A 20,454-nucleotide genomic window follows, 5' to 3' on the forward strand; every position below is an offset into this window, starting at 1 on the left:
ATTGCTACTTACTTTTATTCATTTAATAAAATAGAATAAATATTAAACTCCACAATAAACTTATCTTCCTTTGAGATTCATGAATCTATTAATATATATATACACATATATTATATGTATAGTATAGTAAATATTTTCGTGAAAATGTAATTTTTCTTTACGTATCTGGTTTCACAGTTTATTTATATTATTTTTGTTTTTATGGATTTGTGTTTATGTATAATTTCAAAAATATTTAGTTATTTTCAATAGAATTATTTGCACTTACTCACTAATTACGTATACATTTTGTTGAAGGATTCTGTTGGGTTATGAAAAGTTGGCTCTCTTCGGTTCTAAAAGGTTTTTGGTTTTTACAAAATAACTTATTTATTATGTCAGTTAATTTCCTTAACTTACATTTTTAAGTACTATAGTATACTTTCAATGTATTCCATTTATATATTACATAACTGCATTTTCGACGAAGCTTTATGTTCTTGGCTGAGTTCTTGAATTGAAATATACATATATTTAATTTGTTTAGTTGCTTTAATGACACAAAATGTTAGATACTAAATCGGTTTACGATGATATAATATTTGATTTTAAATTGGGAATTATCGATGGTTACGAAATAAAATAATAATCATAAATTCTATTATTTCGTTACTTAAAGCGTGCTTTGTGATTTTGAAATTTCTATAATTATGCGTAAGCATAAATATACATAAATCTTCCTAAATAAAAGTTACAAGCACATATACTATTTTGGCAATCACTCAGTAAATAAAGAAATTTTGATACACGCATAATATTCATGACACAAACTTATTTTTCCTTTAATATTTCATTTGTCTTTTTCATTTTGCAGTTATTTTCTTTGTTAAACATATTACTAAATCATCATATGCTACTATCAAAATATTGCACTTAAAATTAGTGAATTTTCCACATGGAACGGCAGGCGTCTACATTGCCGAAGTCCCACAAATATGTATATTTTAATTTAAGGTTTTGTATTATTATTTTTTTAAATAAGAAGAATAAAACAACTACTCAAAATTATCAACCGTAAATTATGGTTACTGGAGTTGTACTGATGTTTAACAACAAAAACATTAAAGTAAGCTATATTAATAAAAAAATTACGAGATCACAAATAAACAGAAAATATATATTGAATTTGTGTTTTGTGGAAATATCAGCTTTTACAGATACTGAAGCCTTAATTTTAAAGGGATATGGAAAATAGTTTCTCTCAATTCTTTTTTATGGCTAAGGTATGCTGCTAAAATAGTTCCAATTAAAGAAAATTCGCTAAAGAAAAACTGAAACAAATTTTTTCGCTAAGAAATTTATCTAAGCAACTATATTTCTTAACACCAAATAATTGATAGACAGAACTAACACTTATATAATATTGTGATTTCCGATTTCACTTCATGAGTACCTAAAAGGTGATAATAACTAAATTGGACAAATATATCTTATTTTGCTTACTTGAGTAATGGCAATAATAATTTAAAATTCACATCAATACAATACGTAACAAGCGTTTATATTTTGCAGCATTTGTTTGCAAGCAGATTTAAATTTGGGGAATTACAAACATCGATTGAACATGCAAGCTATTATCAATAACAAACATTTAATAAGAAGACACATAAATATATTGAAGAAATAAATATATTAGTTGGCCGAGTCACATATAACATTTGTAAAATAAGATTTGCTCGACTTTGTATGTAGTATTTTTCGAAACTTTATAAATAACAATAAAAAATTGGAAATTAAACATAACATGAGGGCAACAATATAAGTGATCTGCATTCGCATACATACATATATGCAAGTGTATAAGGTCTCCGCGATAAAATATAGAAATTCAGTAAAGCTTATGCGCACTACTCATTGCGGAATACTCGTAAATATTTCGGTTTAAAATAAAATTCAATCGATTATACTTAATGTTAGCATTGCCTAAACTATCGATAAAATTATTCGAATTTGCATTTGCTCTGTGGGAGTGTGCGTGATATGCGGGTGATGGAGATGCGGACAAAGACGGCGTCGACAAATGCAATGACATCGACATCGGCATCGGCATCAAAGCTGACGATGATGTTGACGTTGTGCTATTGCAAATGGTTGCTGCTGTTGCATGGGAACCCAGAGTTGGTGTTGTTGTTAGGCTTCTTTTTGCAGTTGTTAATAATGTATTGGATGTAAAGTTATTGTTAAAAATATTATTAGCATCAGGGTTATAGCTATTATAATTATTTTTGTAATATGAATAATTTGTAGTTGATTTTTCCTAGTTTTGATCGCCTATGTGTTGCGCTTGCGCCGCCGCTGCCGCCGCCGCTTGTGCTGCCGCCTTCTGCGCTTGCGCTTGTTTCTCTTGTTCGTTGAGTTCTTTAATGGCTTGAATTTCTTTTTTTAACTTCATTCGTCGATTTTGGAACCAGATTTTAATCTGTCGTTCGGTGAGGCAGAGTGCGTGCGCCATTTCGATTCTTCGTCTGCGGGTCAGATAATGATTGGTGTGGAATTCTTTCTCCAATTCGAGCGTCTGATAGCGGGTATACGTTTGCCGGCCACGTCTTCGGAGGCCATTTGTACCTAAAAGGTAAAAATAAGAAAAAAAACCAAAGTCCTTAATTCAATACATATATGAAAAATAAAAAAGGAAAAAACATAGTTAGGGATGACTAAAACAGCGACTAGGCTTTTATGTATGTAGCAACGAGAAGCATAAAAATATAGTGCATTAATGTTTTGAATGGAAATAATCTATACGCATACATATGTATATGGAAAAAAATGGATATATTTTTATTCACATTGATAATGTAAAATAACAAATAAAACCCACGTAGGACATTAACTCTGATGTACCGATTTCGTTGGTATGAGTACATAAGATTTGTTCTTCAATTTAGGTCAAAAGTATCTCGATCATTATGCTCTAACGAAAAATCGGCTGTACGGCAATACATTAGTATTGATGAAGCTACAGTCAGAGAATATATAAGATAATTTACGTTCTCTGCTATAAGTTCTGGAATGATTGAATCTTAGTGACCAATATTCTTTATATTTGGAAAGCTTACATCTTCTTTAATTGAATATTCACGAATTCAAAAACCCCCTATTTGTTTTAGTTATGTAGCTGAGAATCAGTACAAATTAATGCAAAAGTATCTAAATGCCGTTAGTTTTAATATGTATAATGTAAGAAAATATATTTAGATATTAAGTATTATTATATATTTTATGGAGTTCACATTTTTTGGATATTTCGCTAAATTATAAAGAATATACGTACGTTTCTTTAAACTATTCAAACCATTTCGAGATATACTCGTGCGTTCATTGCAATTATTCAAATGTTTAATCTTAGATGCTAAAACCACTGAAATTCGGTTATTTTATTTGCATCATTACGGAAGGCCAGGTAGCACATTGTGCATCCCATGCGCACATACATATACTCTCCTGTCTCTGATTGCCGTTAGTACCGTCAGTACAGCTCCCGGTTTTCTATCTGCAATCGCAATGCATCTTTGGCAGTTAATCTCTGATTTTAAATATTTATGAGATTTAATTTGCCTCAAGTGCAATAACTCAATTTCATAAATCGTCGTAGTCATCAACGTAAGGTATACTCTACTGTATATTACCCTTGCTACCATCAACTTGGATGCACATAGAAGTATATGTACATATGTATGTTGTTATACTACATAAAAGCATTTAACATAATAATAAAATTGTTCAAGCACACGCATTTACTCAACGTTGTGGCTACCTTGCAACCTTACACAAACATATCTCGTTCATTTACTGGCCTGATATTATATACATACAAACGTTTGGACGTTTGTTCATATGTATTGCATATGCATCCACTCTGCAGCTCAACTGCATGGTGTGACGAGGATTCACGGGTCTATGTGCACTCCATTGTATATATGATTGCACCAGTAACATTCAACTCAACCCTTGTATGCACGAACACATTCAAGCACTCACAAAAAGCTTCCCATATTTATGTATGCGTGTTGACTGGTGTTGTGGTGTTTGTGAACGCATTCATTATGCGTGCATTATAAACTGGCCCTGAAGGCATTAACAAGTTTACGCCAACATGAATTGCAAGTTTGACTGGCTGCCGGTTTTGGTTGGCCGAGCATTTGCCATTTGCTTGCTTGCAGATTATTTTTCATTTTTATGGTATTTAAATGGCGTTTAATAAATTATTTTAAAATGTATGGCAAACATAGTCAAGTGCACTAAAATTATACCGATTTTTTTAGAAGGACGGCATACACTATAATAATAATTTATATTTATTTAAAAATATAATTTATATATATTTATAATAAAAATAGAATACTTTTGAAAAATTTACAAACTTATTATTTGTAAACTCAAATAAATAAATTTTTTCTTCCACGCTTTGCATTTTCCATACATATGTAGTGGATTTATAGAAAGTGTATTTATGGCTTACCAAAATTTAAATGGATATGAGAAGATAAGACAAATTAAAATTTCTTGCTCTGCTAAACTAGTTTATTCGTACTGTTTTAGCATTCATTTAGATTTCAGTTTTGTATTACACCAACAAAGTACTTCAAGCTTTGCAAAACAACGTTTTACAAATAATGTTTTAGTACTTAAAAATAAAGTCGTATATAAAAACTTAAAATAATAAATTCAGGAAATAGCTTTGCTAATCAGCACAAATTACAAAAAAGAATAAAATATGTCCAATATATTCAAAACTTGTGCGAATGTATATAACATTATTGCACAAATTTCAAAAAAGTTGCAAACGAATTCAGATCATCAAGGTATTTTAAAAATTTGCAATGCAAACAACTGGCTGAATAAATGCGATGAAAATGGCATGAATAAATAAAGTGGACAGGACAAGAAGTTTAAAAAATAAACTCAACAAATGCATCAACTCCTTAGTCGGCAGCCGAATTGATTGCCTTACTTTAAGTCTACACCGACAAGTTGCGTTCGTCTCATTTCGCTACCCTTTCCTATAGATCCTAAAGTCGGCTGCTATTCTTTCACAAGTCCACAGCAGAACAACAGTTAAGGAATGGAAGTTAATGTTGAAAATGTGTGTATAAAATATATAATGGCGAAAAGAGGGAAACGTCAAATACAAAGGATAGGCGGTAAAAAGAAAACTGAAGGAATTATGCACTAGCAAAAACTGTGAAGACAAAAAACAACGCACAACAAAAAATGCTCAAACAAAACTTAAGAGAAGACGGTTGCGTCAACTGTGAGCATAACTAAGCTATGAAAATAAAAAAATTAGCCTTCCAAATCTGGAAGTGGTAAATGAAAGTTAGTGGTTGCAGTTATTTAATTGTTTGCGTCTTGACGTAATTAACGCCAACGTCAAAGGGAATGCGAGTAATAGCTGTTAAAATGTTATATCTGAGGTAAAAAATCAAAACATATAGATGCGCCTTAGCATATGTTATACTCTTGTTTATCTTACTTCTAAACCATAAATAAAATATATTATATTACAAGCCCCGGTATACGAGTATATCACGCAGGTTTAAAAAACTTTCATTTTATTTATTTTAGAACAATAAAAAAACGTAGAAGTTTTCCAACTCAGCCGTTTTACAAAGTTGCTACGTGCTTGCAGTACGCATCTGCTTCCTAAACCACCCATTCCATCTTCACACTTGCTCAAACCACCCTTACCTACGTTCAACATCCCCGGAGCACAACGTAGCCAGCGTTTAAGAATGTACGTGTGCGTATGTTCTTCTCACAAATTTTAAATGGAATTTGTCACTATACTGGTTGCTACGGGAAGAAATTATTGGGGAAATGGTGACCGGGCTCTGTATGCTGTGTTGCTGCCTGATTTTCTAGTATATGCAAAATATTTTACTTTTCTTTTATTTTATTATTTTTCTTCCATTACATTTTTTCGCTGTTGCGCACAACTTTAAATTTATTATGCGAAAAAGTGTGAAATTAATTTTTCCGCTTAAGCCGATGTGTGCGTATGTATACTTGTACGTGTCCAACCACTCTTCACAATGGCACCAAAGTCTCCTCTTTCGATGCAGATCTACGACTACAAGTCTTCTAACTCGCTGTACAATTGTTGTACTCCAAGTATGTAATTTAAATGGTTTAACTTAGCATCGCAGGCAAACTTTAGATAATTTAACGCGAAATGGCTGCCGTAGCGACAGCGTCACAAAGAAATTTAGAAGTTCAGTTTTACCAACGTCAGAGAGGAGGGAGAAGACAGGCCTACTGTTTACAGCTTTAGAAAGCTTATAAAAATCGGTTACTAAATTTCGTTTTTTAAAGTTTTTATTAGCAAATTTTTGGTGCTTCCCCTTACTAAATTTTTTGATTACTATTACATACAATATATCGTTCCTGTTTCGCCACTTTACAACTTTATTAAGAGAAAAAAATAAGAGCAGCCAGTATCTGCTATATTTATTGCCATTTCTTTGTTACACAAATTCATAGGGGACTTAAACTTTTGACGCTGGTTGCAGTGGCGTAGCTATAACTTCGGGCGCCCGGGGCCAAGGATGTTCTGCCGCCCCCCTTTATCTACCTACCTACAAGTTTCGTGAGGTGGTTCGAACAAAGGCGAATTTTTACAGAATATCTTCGATATTAAGTACATATATAAAATTTAGGAACTAGAAGCCATGCAAATTCTGAAAATTCCAAAATTCTCACAATACGATTTTTGAGGAAATTGATAGAAAATTTACAAGACATCTTATTAAAAGCCATAGAAAAAACCCATTTTCGCCCTATATCTTGCACACTTTTGACACAATTTGCAGGAATTCTTGCCCGGATTGGAGTTTTTAAATACCATTTTTGAAATTTGGAGAAATAAAAGTATTTGTTACATTAAAGCATAGGGTAACTGTGAGAGTGACACGTCGCGACGACAGAGTGAAAATAAAGATACTGTTTTCTTTGTCACTCCTTCAACTTTAAATTATATTGATATTATATGTGATTTTGCAGCGATCAATGCTAGAAAAGTGCATCTTTAAGTTCTATCACTATTTTTAAGAAAGATATAAGACAAATTCAAAGACTGAAGAGTATTGGAGTAAAAATTAATATTTTTCATTGTTATTCAGATTATTACATTGTGAGTGTACAACTCTTTATCTTTTATAATAAATTTTGTAAAAACATTTGTTGAAGTATTTTTCTGAATATTAAAAGACAGCGAAGATCGTTTTGCCGCCCCCAAGACGTTGCGCACGGGTTTTTTTTGTCATTCAAATAAAGAAATATGTAGTTTATTTTTCTTTAATAGATAAGCATATAAGTATATTAACATTGCCATAAATAAGACTGAACCAAATAATAATAATAAATAATGCCATTCACAGATTTTGATTTTGATCGGTGATATCAATGTTTACCGAAAATTTATATTTAACATGTGTATTCCAGAGTTTGAAAAAAGGGCGATATGTTTCTTTCCGTTTCGGCAATAGTAAAATTACTACCTGCAAATCTGTAAGTCATTCCAAACCGTTAATATTTTGCGATCGAGGAGTCTTTAAAATTAGGGTGAGTTTTTTAATTTGGGTACACAGCAGTTCAAACGCTTACATTCGATCGAGAAGATTCGGCGCTAAAACATCACCAAGAATCTCTTGTAACATGTTACTAAAGAGTATGATAAATAGTTTTGTTCACCTAATGTTTGTTTGTATCACCTAAAAATAATCGAGTTATACAAGGTGCTTTCCAAAGTAAACTGGACTTATTGAATCTAGCGCCCCTTGTGGCGCCATATATATGTCGACGGAGCCGTTAGAATCTGTTATCTTTATTGATTGTTCAGTGAGAATTTCATGACATTTCATTGATTGGAAGTGAAGTGATTGCGTTTTAAGTGTCAGTATGTTTGTGTTATTGGTGCGAAAATGAGCTTCGAACAAAGAGCCAACATTAAATTTAATTTTAAAATTAGTAAAACTTTTACCGAAACGTTTCAATTGATGAAACAAGTTTATGACGATGATTGCCTGTCCCTTAGCAGAATGCACGAGTGGTTTCAACGTTTTCGAAGTGGTCGTGAGGACATAAATGACGATCAACATGTGGGCCAAATCAAAATCTGTGATCATCGTAAATTCCATCGAAACTCGTTCGACATGCTTTTGGACCAAGCATAAAGCTGTATTGTAGTAGAAGCAGAAGGAGACTATTTTGAATAAAATAAATTGATTTTGCCGAAAAAACCATTTGCTCGGTTTTTTAAGTCCTTTTTACTTCGGACTGCACCTTGTACATGGGGTTGTATATAAATAGTATATAAATGATTAGAATGACGAGAAGAGTTCAATTCCGTCTGTTCAAGACGTGTTCCTTGGAAAAAATTAAGAGCAAGTTCGTAGATGGACATAGTCGAACTCCTGCCACTTGCACAAAACGTCATTAATCGAAAATATATAACCGTAACTAAGCACTAAATTAATTTATAAATTAGCAAATGTTGCTTTGGTATTAGTATACCCTTGTATTGAAAATGGCCTGAATCGGGTCAATACTTTTCATTGCTCCTATATATGTACCTAATATAAAGATTTTCGAACTTTCAGTTGACTTTATATTATGTAATATATAACGGCCAATGTGGAAGTTATTGTAATGGATGGAGGGAGCATTTTCCAAAATAGTATATCATTGTACCAAAAATGTTTGTTAATATGTAGTAGCTCTGATTAACTCAAAGATATCTTGACAATAGTATTAAAACTGAAAATCGATTGATAAAGCCAGATATTTTTATTAATTTTTTATAACTGTACTATGAAAACTGGGAAACTAATTTTACGCATTGACAATTGAATAGTACTAAATCTGTCAATTAAAGTGCCCACAGGGTGGGCAGCTGTACGTGCCTCGATTGCTTGGAGCTAATAATTGAAACGAAAGGTACTGTAGCTTTAGACAAATATGCAGCTCAACAAAGAAGTAAGTAACACAAATGTTTGTACAGTAAATACTAATCGCATTGGCATCGTAAAATATATGGCATCTGTGGTGAATGTTGCAGAGCATATTTCGAAAACAATTTTCATTAATAGATGAGCAGATTTGGTGGTATTTTGCAGTCAAAGTCTGACGGACAGCAGTGAGCATTTGTACCTCGGATAGATATGCCTGTGTAATTGCACAGCAAATTTAATAGCTGTGGTTTCGACATGCACCGTAATATTTGGTTGCAATGTTCGACAGCACCTGCACACATATCCGCCATCTTTGACGTGTAACATGATATTGGTGTGGAACAAAATCATTTAAGTGTGTATGGTTATGTGAATCTATATGTCCGTTTTTGTTTATAAAACAATCGTCGATGTAATTGAACATCCTACTATATTGGCTTCCTACAACACGTATTAGTTACCACTGCTACGTCGGTGTATCAGTGATTCCTTGACATAGAATTTTCATTTGACCAAGCTTGTGGTCAAACCCATCTTAATCTTCATTGTTAGAAATCATGGAAACATATTTTAATTGCTTTTATGGATGAAGTGTTACTAGCTGTTAGTTGTACTCGTTTTCATTCTACTAGGAAAGGAACATATTTAAGTACAAGGTGTCATATTAAGATATTAAGATTAAAATGCATACATGGAAAAATCGTCTAGTGTGAAGGAGCTTTGGCGAAAAGCTATTTTTCTATGGATCAATATATATAACACACCTATAAATTCACTACTAATTTAACTGATATCATTTTCATACCACATTCTACCAAAAAAGTATTGAATATATATTTTTAATGTATTAAATGCATCTATATTTTAGAGTCATAGTTGAATACTAAAAAGTGTAAAACTTTGGATCATGCTAACTACTCAACAGCGAGAGTAAGTACTTCTCTCAAAAGATACCAACAAACCAAAAGACAACAATAATGTCAACTACCACTACATAAATAAATAAAGAAGAATAAATTGTAAGTCTTACTAATATTATTTAAATCGAAAATTTGTTCAGGCCAACATTTACTTTTGCGAAGGAAAACTACCGCAAATTGGTAGTTGTCTAAAGTGCAGCACCTTCTATAAATTTTTTTGATAGTTACCTATAAACAACAAAGTAACTTCCAGAGAAAAATAAATGCTTTTAAGATATACGATTAAAGTTCTCAAGTCAATAACAATCTGGAATAAAGAAAATTAAAATTCTACACACAATTTCTAAATTTCTATTTTCTAATGTGTAGCTCAGAATTCTAAAGAAGCGTTTAAGAAAGCAATAAAATTTTAGGTAAATAGTAGGTAAATTTAAGGAATGGAACATAAGTTCATTTATTTTTCTAATTATTGAGCCCGTATAGTTTAGTAGAGCTTGGAAAACCATCAATTTTTGAAATTAGCTGGCCATTTGAGAATATTTTACTTTAATAACTTTCATTCTAGAAATCCTAACTTTGGAGTCGTTGAAAATTCAGGTTTTGTTGTGTTTTGGGAATCAAAACCAACTTGAAGGAAAAACTTGCGACTGATGTGGTAGAAGGTCTGTGGAGTATTTGAGGTGTCCTTATTACGATATTAACTACAACACATAAAATCATACGTGTTAGGAAATTTGAAAGATTATTTTCGGTTTTAGCAATCCCAAATTAGCAAGCGCAAAATGACTGGGAACTAGTTTAGTTTTACATTTGCAATATGTTACTAATTATTATATTAACTATATAAGATATTATGTAATACGATACCTGCGTTTAATTAGCTTGGATTCGATATGAGTCTATAGTTGTGCTCTTATTGGTATTCAATCCCTGCGAACCTAATCCTTCCAACATCATTATTTCATAAGGTTTATCTGTTACACTTGTGCACACTTTTAACATATAAATATGTGCATAAGAGAGTAAATATATGTACATACACATATTGTATGTATGTATATAAAACCTTCGGTCGTGCATCTGATAGGTGCAAACGTGAATGCGGAACATGCGCCGGCCGTGCGTACCTACGCTTCGCCATAAATATGTTCCATGATCATCTGCATCATGACTGCCGCACTGGCGCGTACATGCAATCATAAAATTACCGTCATGACGCGTTATAAGGTTTTCATTTGGCTAAATGAACATACGTTGGTACATACATATATCATGTTTCCAGAAGCAGAAACATTATAATGGGTTATTGACGAAAATTTTTCGGCTTGGTTATTATTATACATATATTAAAAATGTTCCACTTTACTCACTTTATATTATATGTTGTAAGTCTTTTTTGTTTTTACTTTGTTGCATTGATATTATCAGCTAATCAGTCACTGTTGTTGAACATTTCTTGAAATAATAGAAGTTCATGCTATGTTACTGGAAAATTCATTAAATAATGTCTTGGCCTGACCATGTCGTTTCGTAGAATAAAGAAATTCAAAATAACCGTAACATTAATTTTTATATATTGGAGAATAGAAATGAGCAAAGATTCGAAATTAAATAAATCAAAATTTCTATATTAAATTACATAAATCATAGTTTAAATTATGTGAAAAGAATTTTGAAGGTCTGGAGTATTATGTTATTCATAATATGTAAGCGTGAAAGCTAGAATTAAAAGACAGAAAGATAAGTAAGTAGGTTAATTTTTTCTGCAGCCACGAATAATTTCACTTGTGATGCTCAGAACTCTTAGGTTTGAATTAAAAGGAAAAAAGTATAGCAACCGAGATGCTTTAACCTTAGTCTGGCGAAAGCCGAACAGTGGTGAAGAAAGCGCCTAGAAGTTTTCACCTTAAAAAGAGAAGGAATGAACTTTATCAAAAAAATAAAAGAGCTCCACTTATTCGGTAATTTATAATAGAACTATAACGGATCAATAATTTTATAAAGAGTGATAGAAAAACAAAGCCTATAATAAAACTCGAACGTAGCAGAAAATAAAATTGTACAAATGCAAATACATGTTATAAATGTGTCTCAACAGAGAAATTTGACTATGTTACAAAAAAATAAAATTTCAGTTTATATATGTATATAAAGTTTTAGTATATATCAACATTTCACAATTAAAGTTCCCTACCTACTAGATTACTCATCCGTAGCCATTGCAAATGATATCATCAAAATGAGAAATAGGAAAGTAGCAACCCCATGCCAAACCATTTTTTTCAGTTTCTCTGCTGACCAAATAACCCACACAAATTCAAATATTTCATAACGTCTCAATCAAGAGCCACATATGCAAATACATGCTTACTTAAATATGCACAAAATACATATATACATCTTCCGTTCATGTTCAAGAAGCTTTATAGCAGACAACACTTAGAAAATAACTAGTTTCATTCGTCATTGAAGTTAGGTTGAAAAGAAGATGTTCAAAACTTCGCATAGCACGCGATTTGGACGTTCGATAAAATGGGTATGACAGTATTTTTAAGGCGGGCCATTTTGTAGTAAACGAAGTGGAGTGAAATAAAAACGCCTCTGGGTCATTAAAATAATCAACATCTCCATCATCGCCATCACCAGTGCGGTCGTTGTCACTTTTGCCGAGAGAGCTATACATAATTTTGCCGCTACTCTTTTACTTCATTATGTTATTTTGGAGTTAATAAATGTACTGTATATGTATATAGAATATACATCAGTACAATGAGTGGTAAAAAGCTCATCACGACATTTAAGAGATCTGAGAAAAATAGATGTTGACATTTTTTACACACTTAACGGGGTATATTAAGTTTGTCACGACGTTTGTAACACCCAAAAAGAAATGTCTGAGACCCTATAAAGTACATATATAAATTACCAGAAAGACGAGTCGCCATACCTATATTCTAAATAACTAGCTTTTGAGTTTTTAAAATGACGAACTGAAATTTTGTTCCCGTCCTGTTCTCATCTAGAAGCTGACTGAGCGAAGGGAATTAGGGCTTATTATTTTGAAAACTTTTTCATTTGATGAGATATCTTCAAGAATTTATAGATTATTGCCTAAGGTAATGACACAATTTTTGGAAAAAATTCTCATATCGTTTGTTTGTTTGAGATGATGGTGTAATCTCCGAAGAAATTCTTCAGATCTAATCGCAATAAAATATTTCTTTTTAAGTGGGCGTAAGCTCGTCATCTCATTATCTCTAAAGTTTTCTCAACAAAACTCGTTTGCGATATTGAAAATCAAGATATCTTATTAGAGGTAAACGGGCGCGCGCACCATATTGGTTCACCCAAAGAAATGTTTTTTTTTATATTAAAGGTTTCCATCTCTTTTAAATTGCGAGCAACTCTAAAATTCGCTTGCACCCGAACTCCCTTGCTCATTTATTTTGTTACACTGTTTCACTTTGTTTGCTTACATTTTCCCTTTTTCTTTTCCAATAGCAATGTGGGCCGCAAGCGAAAACACCCAGTACAAGTCATGCAGTGGAATTTATGTCATGGCATTAATTGGCTTCCCTATAAACATATTGCACTATACCGGCAACAGTTTTGCTTTCCCCAGCACCGTGATTCAGATCATTCACCATTTATTCGTTTTGTGGCCGCCTTGCCGCCAGGCAAAAAATCTGGTTCCGCCGCAAATCTCAATCGGAATGGCTTAGTAAGTGGTAACTCATTATCCTCGCACTTCTCGCTGTTGATTTTACAGAAGGCCAGTTTTTAGTACACATTTTCGTTTGTAGGTATGTATCAGTCTTTATTATGTATGTACATCCTTTTCGTTGTGTCTCGATCTAGCTTAAATTTTTCTGTTCTCTATTTACAGCTTGAAGTTTTCTTCAACGCAATATAAAAGCAATTAAAATGAAATTTCACTGCTGTTGCTACTGCTCAATCCCCTGATCGCATTGTAATTAAAATTGAATTAAAAAATATGTATTTTATCTTTATTATGGTAACCGGCTGTAGTAAACGAACGAAGGCGATAGCTGGCGAACACCATAAAATAAGCTACGAAAATATTCGGTCCGCCTACCAAATAAATTTTGGGATTTGGCTCGGTGGCTGGTTACGGTGGACTGGTGGCTAGAATGGTGGATGTAGATTTTCAAGTGAGGATTAAGTAATGAATAGCGAAAAGGCAGTCGGTAGGGTAGAATGTACGGCACAAGATATCGAAAGAATATTCACGAATGATTCATGCCAATACAATATAAGCTTCAAGTTGCATATTTAATTACAATAACATATCTATCACATCTCTAAATACTGGTTTGGTTTGATTATTTTACAGGTGATTACTCTTTACATCTTTATATACATATGCATCCTTAATATACGCGAACTCTTATTTTCGAAATACCAAAAACAAGTTTTTAATATTAAAATTCGGTTCGAGAATGATTAATATTAACACTTCAATCAAATTTGAATTGTTTATTTAATTAATTTGAAATTTATAAATTTTTATCAATAATATTCTATTTTAATTCCATTTGTACCGACATCTTGTGTGATCAAATTCCAAATGTAATTAATTTTTAAAAAGTGAGAAGTGTGTATCAAAAACTATACAGTTGCAAGTTAACACATCGGGTATAGGTAGACTTCTCCTAGCTCATACAATATAAGAAGTTTCTAACATCCAGTTGAAAATCGAGTCAATTTAGTCAACACTAAATCTACGTCTCATGTACTTAATATAAGAATTTCAGCTTCTGGTTAGCTCTATACCGTATATATCAGTCAATATGGGAGGTTTCTAAGCAATTTAAATGATCATATAATATGGGAAATACTCGTACGATAGTTTAATGCAGAAAATATGAAATGTCGGTCCATAAATTACGCCAGTTACCATATACTATATATAATAATATTTGTAAATAAAGCATACTTTATACCAAATAAGACGATCGGTGTGATCTTCGCAAAATAACGTGGAAACATGTCCTCTAGTACAAGAACAAACGTTAGTGTAATCAGTCCAAACTTTTCCCTAGCCGCAATGTACGCGTTAGTGTGATTTCCGACTTTGCATCTCAACTCAAACCGTTTATGACGTTAATTACGAAATTTAATACATAATGCGTATGTAAAACTTAGGATGGGGCTAATTTATTCCAATGGTGTAACTGTTTCCTTTTAAATTTTACTTAATTATGGTACTTTTTCTTGCAACTTAAATAATAAATTTTTATGACAGGATACCTTTAAAACCATACCTTATTTTCCTTTTGTTTTGTTTATATATGTATGTACATATATAAAGATAATATATATATATGCTTTCATATTGTATGGCACACGTATGATATAAGCATGCAAACTTACTAATTTACACATTCAAGGTACACATTCTCTACTTAATTGACAATTAAACCAGCTTTACAATATTCATACACCCAAGAAAGTCCTTCAAAAATTATAAACGACAAGGAAATGCTAGTATTATCCAAAAATGCCAAAGAGAATCTGTTGTGGGTTAAAATTTCCCTAAAACTAAGCCATAACCAGCATAACGCTGATATTAGAAGTGTTTGATTACTGATTGATGCTTTATATATAGAATGTTTGCGTTAAATAAAATTTTGAAAGGACACATGAGTGGATGTTTCATTGTGAAAACCAATACCAACGCAATATTTATACATAAATAACATAAAAGCAGTAAAAGGGAGCAAACTTTCCATTTAAGCATGTATACATCGATATCTATTTAAAGTGATGCTGTTTAATTTTGCGCAAAATTAAAGCAATTTTCTATCTTACCATTTTCAGCCCCTTTATATTGCACCATGTGCGTATAAACCTGCTGGAATTTGGAGAGTTGCTTGATATTTTTTCAGGCAGAAAAATAACAAAATATGCTACTAACCATCGAAAAACAACAAAGTGCACACAATGTTTTAAATTGAACAATGTACACTTAATACTTGAAGCATCCTTCTGCCTCTGTAGAGGTTTTATTGCTTGAACCGTCTTGAAGTAGAATGTGTAAAAATATGGACAAAGCCAAGTTGTTTAGGATACCAAAAAAGAACGTTGAGTTAAGATTTTAAGAATTAGTAGTTAATATTGTTATAATAAAATAAAAAATGCTAACTGATACAAAACTCTAATTTTGTATATGGAATCAAAGTATTGAGAGGAACCAGTGGCCGTGATCCCGCACCTAAAAGCTTTAATTTACAAATCTTCCAAACCATTAAATCTATATAAATTATACTTACTGGGAACGAATCATTTCGTTATCATCTAACTCACATTTTTAATTTCTATATGATTCTATCATACTATGGTATAAATCTAGCATTAATTAAGATATCAGAATAAAACTTTGCAAAAATATCGCATCTCAGGTACTGAACTTCACGTTTAAAATTGTTATAAGTCAGATTATGACTATACGAACCCACCGATACCGAATATGTGCATTCCAGTTCCTATGGCTGACTTTTTACGAAAAATATCAATTAATCTGTGAGATTTATTATTGAAGTAAACAGTAAATATTTTCTTGATATATGAACGGCCCCATATACCTAAAAAACGATTTTCCAACTTTCAGTCGTCTGTATACCGTATATATCGGTTAATATGAGTGTTTATTCTAATAACAGTGTATCTTTGCTCCGGAAAAAGGATAAAATGGGGTCAATATCATCCCTGGACCGCAAATACCCGGAAAAAGACCTGTTAACCAAAAGCAAGTGGATTTATAATATTGAATATATTTATAGATTAATGCCCAAAATCTGTAAAATCGGTCAACGAATTATTTAAGCTCACATTCACTACATACAATCATTTACGTCATTTCAGTAGTCTTTGTGCCGAATATGCCGATTTGTATGTGAATTTTCTTCACAAAAATTTCTGGAAACATGTTCTCGGGTATAATTAATTCACTTCGAAAGTGAATATAGTCTGTCCCGACCTTCCCCTGGTATTAATATATCCAAAGCTGTGAATTTTTACTTTCCAGCTTACCGTGGTCTAATTCCTTTATAATACAACGATTTATTTCTCTCTGAATTAATTTTGGTTAAGTTTATTTCATATTGATATATTTCCTTTAAATTAATTAAGTTGTTTTTATTACGAATATCTTGAATATGAGGTAAAATTTAATGTAGGACTAAATGAATCTATGATCTTTAAATATTGGCTAATAGGTAGATTGTCTTTTATATTTCGGGATATGGTAACCTTAACTGCAAATTGCTATTACAAGATCGTTATGTGATCTTTTTTTAATACTGAGTATTGAGCTCTTTTGCAACATTTCTTTGTAGAAAGTTTTGTTAAAATCTTAAAGTATTTAACATATACTTTTCACTTCAATGAAATTTTAATATTTTGTTCAAAGTGAAATTTATTATAAAAATATAAGTAAATAGGCAAGTTTATTTGTTTTAAATTATTAATTGTTATTGTTGATATAACAGAGCTATTTTATGATTCTCTTCGTAAAATAAAGTCAGGTTTGTTAGAGCTTTGAATAATTTTACATTTTACATATTAGTGGCATCCTCGCCTCTCTCCTCTCCTTGCTACTGTCGTCGGCAAATTTAGAAATATTTTTAAATTAGCGAGAGTGACAACTGAGAGCCTGCTGTCATGTAGTCGTGCAGCTATCTAAATAACTGTGTCTTAAGAACGTGTGTATTTTAATATTTGAGAGTTGTCTCTGAAGTCTGTCGCTCTCTATGTGTTCAGCACATCACTGTTTTGTAAACACCTGAATCAATAGCAAGCTTATATGCTGCGTTACTATTTACATGTTGTCGCAGCATATGTAAGTATCCAATTCTAATTGGCGCTGCAAGCATGGTGCACATATTGCGAGCATATGTATTTATTGCAGCCATACGATGTAACGCTTTTATAAGATTTATGAGTATTTATAATGAACTTGTAAAGTAATTATGCGTTGCCGTGCGTGAAAACAATGCCTCATCACCCCCAAACAAAATCACAACGAACGTTCAAGTCCTTTGTTTGTTGTGCTCGCCATTAAATATTGCACCCTCGCTTCATTTTCGATGCTCTGTAACCCTTCAATATCTCCTTGCAGTAGATTTTGTTTGCGGTACTGCATACTAGTATTATAAAGGGCGTCCCAAAATTAACGCAAGATTGGAATTAAATACAAAACACAGTTTTTAGTTTTTGGATTGTAATTTTTTATGAGATAGCACATCGGGCAAATATTCTGTAGATCTGTGATTTTCAATAACCCCATAAAAACAAATCGAATGGTGTTAAGCACGATCTGGGGGACCAATCCTGATCACCATAAGGAGAAAGTTAGGTCGTGTACTTTCTCATGCAATATTTGAAGTATTTCATAGGCTGTATGACATGTGGCACCATCCTCCTGGACCTGCCTCATTTTCAAAAAAATATGGTCCAATTACGCCTTCAGCTCACAGTGTTGTGGTTACAATTCTTTTCGACAAGCACAAGTGAGTTCTGAGAACCTTAAAAACAGTAAATTTGGCAATTAACAAGGTCATTAAAGACAAGATTAGTATCGTCGCTTACGATGGTTTTGCTCGAAAAGTCAACATCCATTTGTTGATAGAATTTGAATGTTTGTTCAATAATGAAAACACGTTGTTCTATCGTGTAGCGCTGCATTTTTACTAAGCTTAAACTTCCAGCTGCCGACTTATTTTTTAGGGTTGCCTACAGTTTACTACATAAATGGCAGCAAAGTTCAATCTTGGGTTAATTTTGGGACACCCTTTACTTTTACCTGGTTAATATGGCAGTCAAAGCTTTGAAGTACTGGTCACTGATTATCATTATAATCATTATATAACGCCAGATGTAGTAGCTTTCTGGTAGTTCCTTTTTTTAAATTTGTATTGAAAATATATTTATGTATAGTTTATCAAGCAATTATTTTTTAAACAGACTTGAAAAAACACTCCCATTGATTGTCCATGTCCTTCGAACTTGTAATTGTCGTAAAGACAGAAGTATATATGTAGTTCCGATTTTTTTCTAATAAAATCCTGATGAAATAATTCGTTTATTATTTAAATAACGTATTTATTGATAAATCAATATAATAGCATTTTATTTCAAGAAGTATTTAATAAAAAAATTTAAACTACAATATTGGTACAAATTTGGTACAAATTTAGTAAAGACATTTTCACGAGCAAAAATCAAATAAATAAATTAGAATTACTAAGTATATAATAAGCCAATAGGTCTACTACTTGTAAATGCTTTCTACTGTGCCTCTCTTTCTCCTTCAAGCATCTAACAAAATAAAATTTAATAACGCAAGTGAACAAACGGATGAAATAAAATGAAATGAGAAAGAGTGTCAAAAATACAGTTAATTGCGAACAGCATGGCAGTCGGCAACGCCATTGGAACGCCTACTATAGCGCAAAAACATCCACTATCCGCACAACATTTGCTCCTATGCTTGTTTGGGGGAAAGCCAATAAATTGAGAAAACAAATTCGAAGCCATTATAAATAACACTTTCGCTGCTAGATGATATATTGCCTAATTTTAATGCTCACAGGTTTTCTTAACATTTTGCCATGTCGACATTTGCTGCCGAACATAGCCACTTGCTTCAAAAAATAAGAATAATCTACTATCAGCAAAAAAATCTTCGTATTTGAGACACAGCTGTTTGGGGGAGGTGCTCGTATAACGGGATTGCCAATGTGCAGTGCTAGAGGTTGAGTGGGTGTCTTTCTGTCAAGTCCACTGCTTGACGACGATGGTGGTGGAGGGGTGGGCTCAGCCTGCCTGTGGGCCATGAAATATTGCATACTTACTTAGCCGCTTTAGCATCAGTAGAGATGTATGGGTAAGTTGAGTCAGTCGCCCCTAATAATGTAGCGTGAATGCAGGGTATGTTGGCAGGGCCTTGCTGGCGGGTTGGCAGAGATTGTAATTCAACGAAATAAAATAAAACACGCACCAAAGCACATTCATCCCTCGAGAATTATTGCTTATTTTTCTTGCAATAATTCTTCTTCTTCGACTTTACCTACTTTTTATTTGGGTGCCTTTTATTCTTTATATTCTTATCGGTATACATATATGATATTGTTGTTGTTCTTCTTGTTTTGCCATCTAAATTTCCGTTTCTGGTGCTATTGTGCTAATTTATTTTCGCTAACTTGCATACTCTTCTCAAGGACTTTCGCACATTGATTGACCCCCAAAAAAATATATTCTTACCAACAAAGAAGAATACCCCTAAGTAGTAAATACTACTATTTAAATAAAAACATAAGACCTAGTTTAACTAAACAATTTTAATTGTTTTAACCAAGATAATTTTTGTGAACACTCTGTACTCAACACAGAGAGGCGAATACCTAGACAGTTTTCAAGAAATATTTCATCGAAATGTGTCTCTAGAGAAACATTTAATATTAAAGGTGGGTGATGGCATTTCGGAACCATAGTCGTACAAGAACACAAAATACCAACCCAAACCA

General features: G+C 32.4%; 1 protein-coding gene across 3 annotated transcripts in view; it reads right to left on the reverse strand.

Moving 5' to 3' along the window:
- Positions 1-617: 617 nt before the first annotated feature.
- The window catches only part of LOC105226092 (homeotic protein ultrabithorax), a 124,685-nt gene continuing 104,848 nt past the window's right edge, over positions 618-20,454 (reverse strand). For all 3 annotated transcript variants that reach the window (XM_029550125.2, XM_011204861.4, XM_011204862.4), the window contains one exon: positions 618-2,604. In XM_029550125.2, the coding sequence (XP_029405985.1) occupies positions 2,297-2,604 (308 nt within the window). In that variant the 3' untranslated portion in view covers positions 618-2,296. The remainder of the gene's footprint in view (positions 2,605-20,454) is intronic.

Source organism: Bactrocera dorsalis, chromosome 2 (assembly GCF_023373825.1).
Source record: "Bactrocera dorsalis isolate Fly_Bdor chromosome 2, ASM2337382v1, whole genome shotgun sequence".
NCBI lineage: Eukaryota > Metazoa > Arthropoda > Insecta > Diptera > Tephritidae > Bactrocera > Bactrocera dorsalis.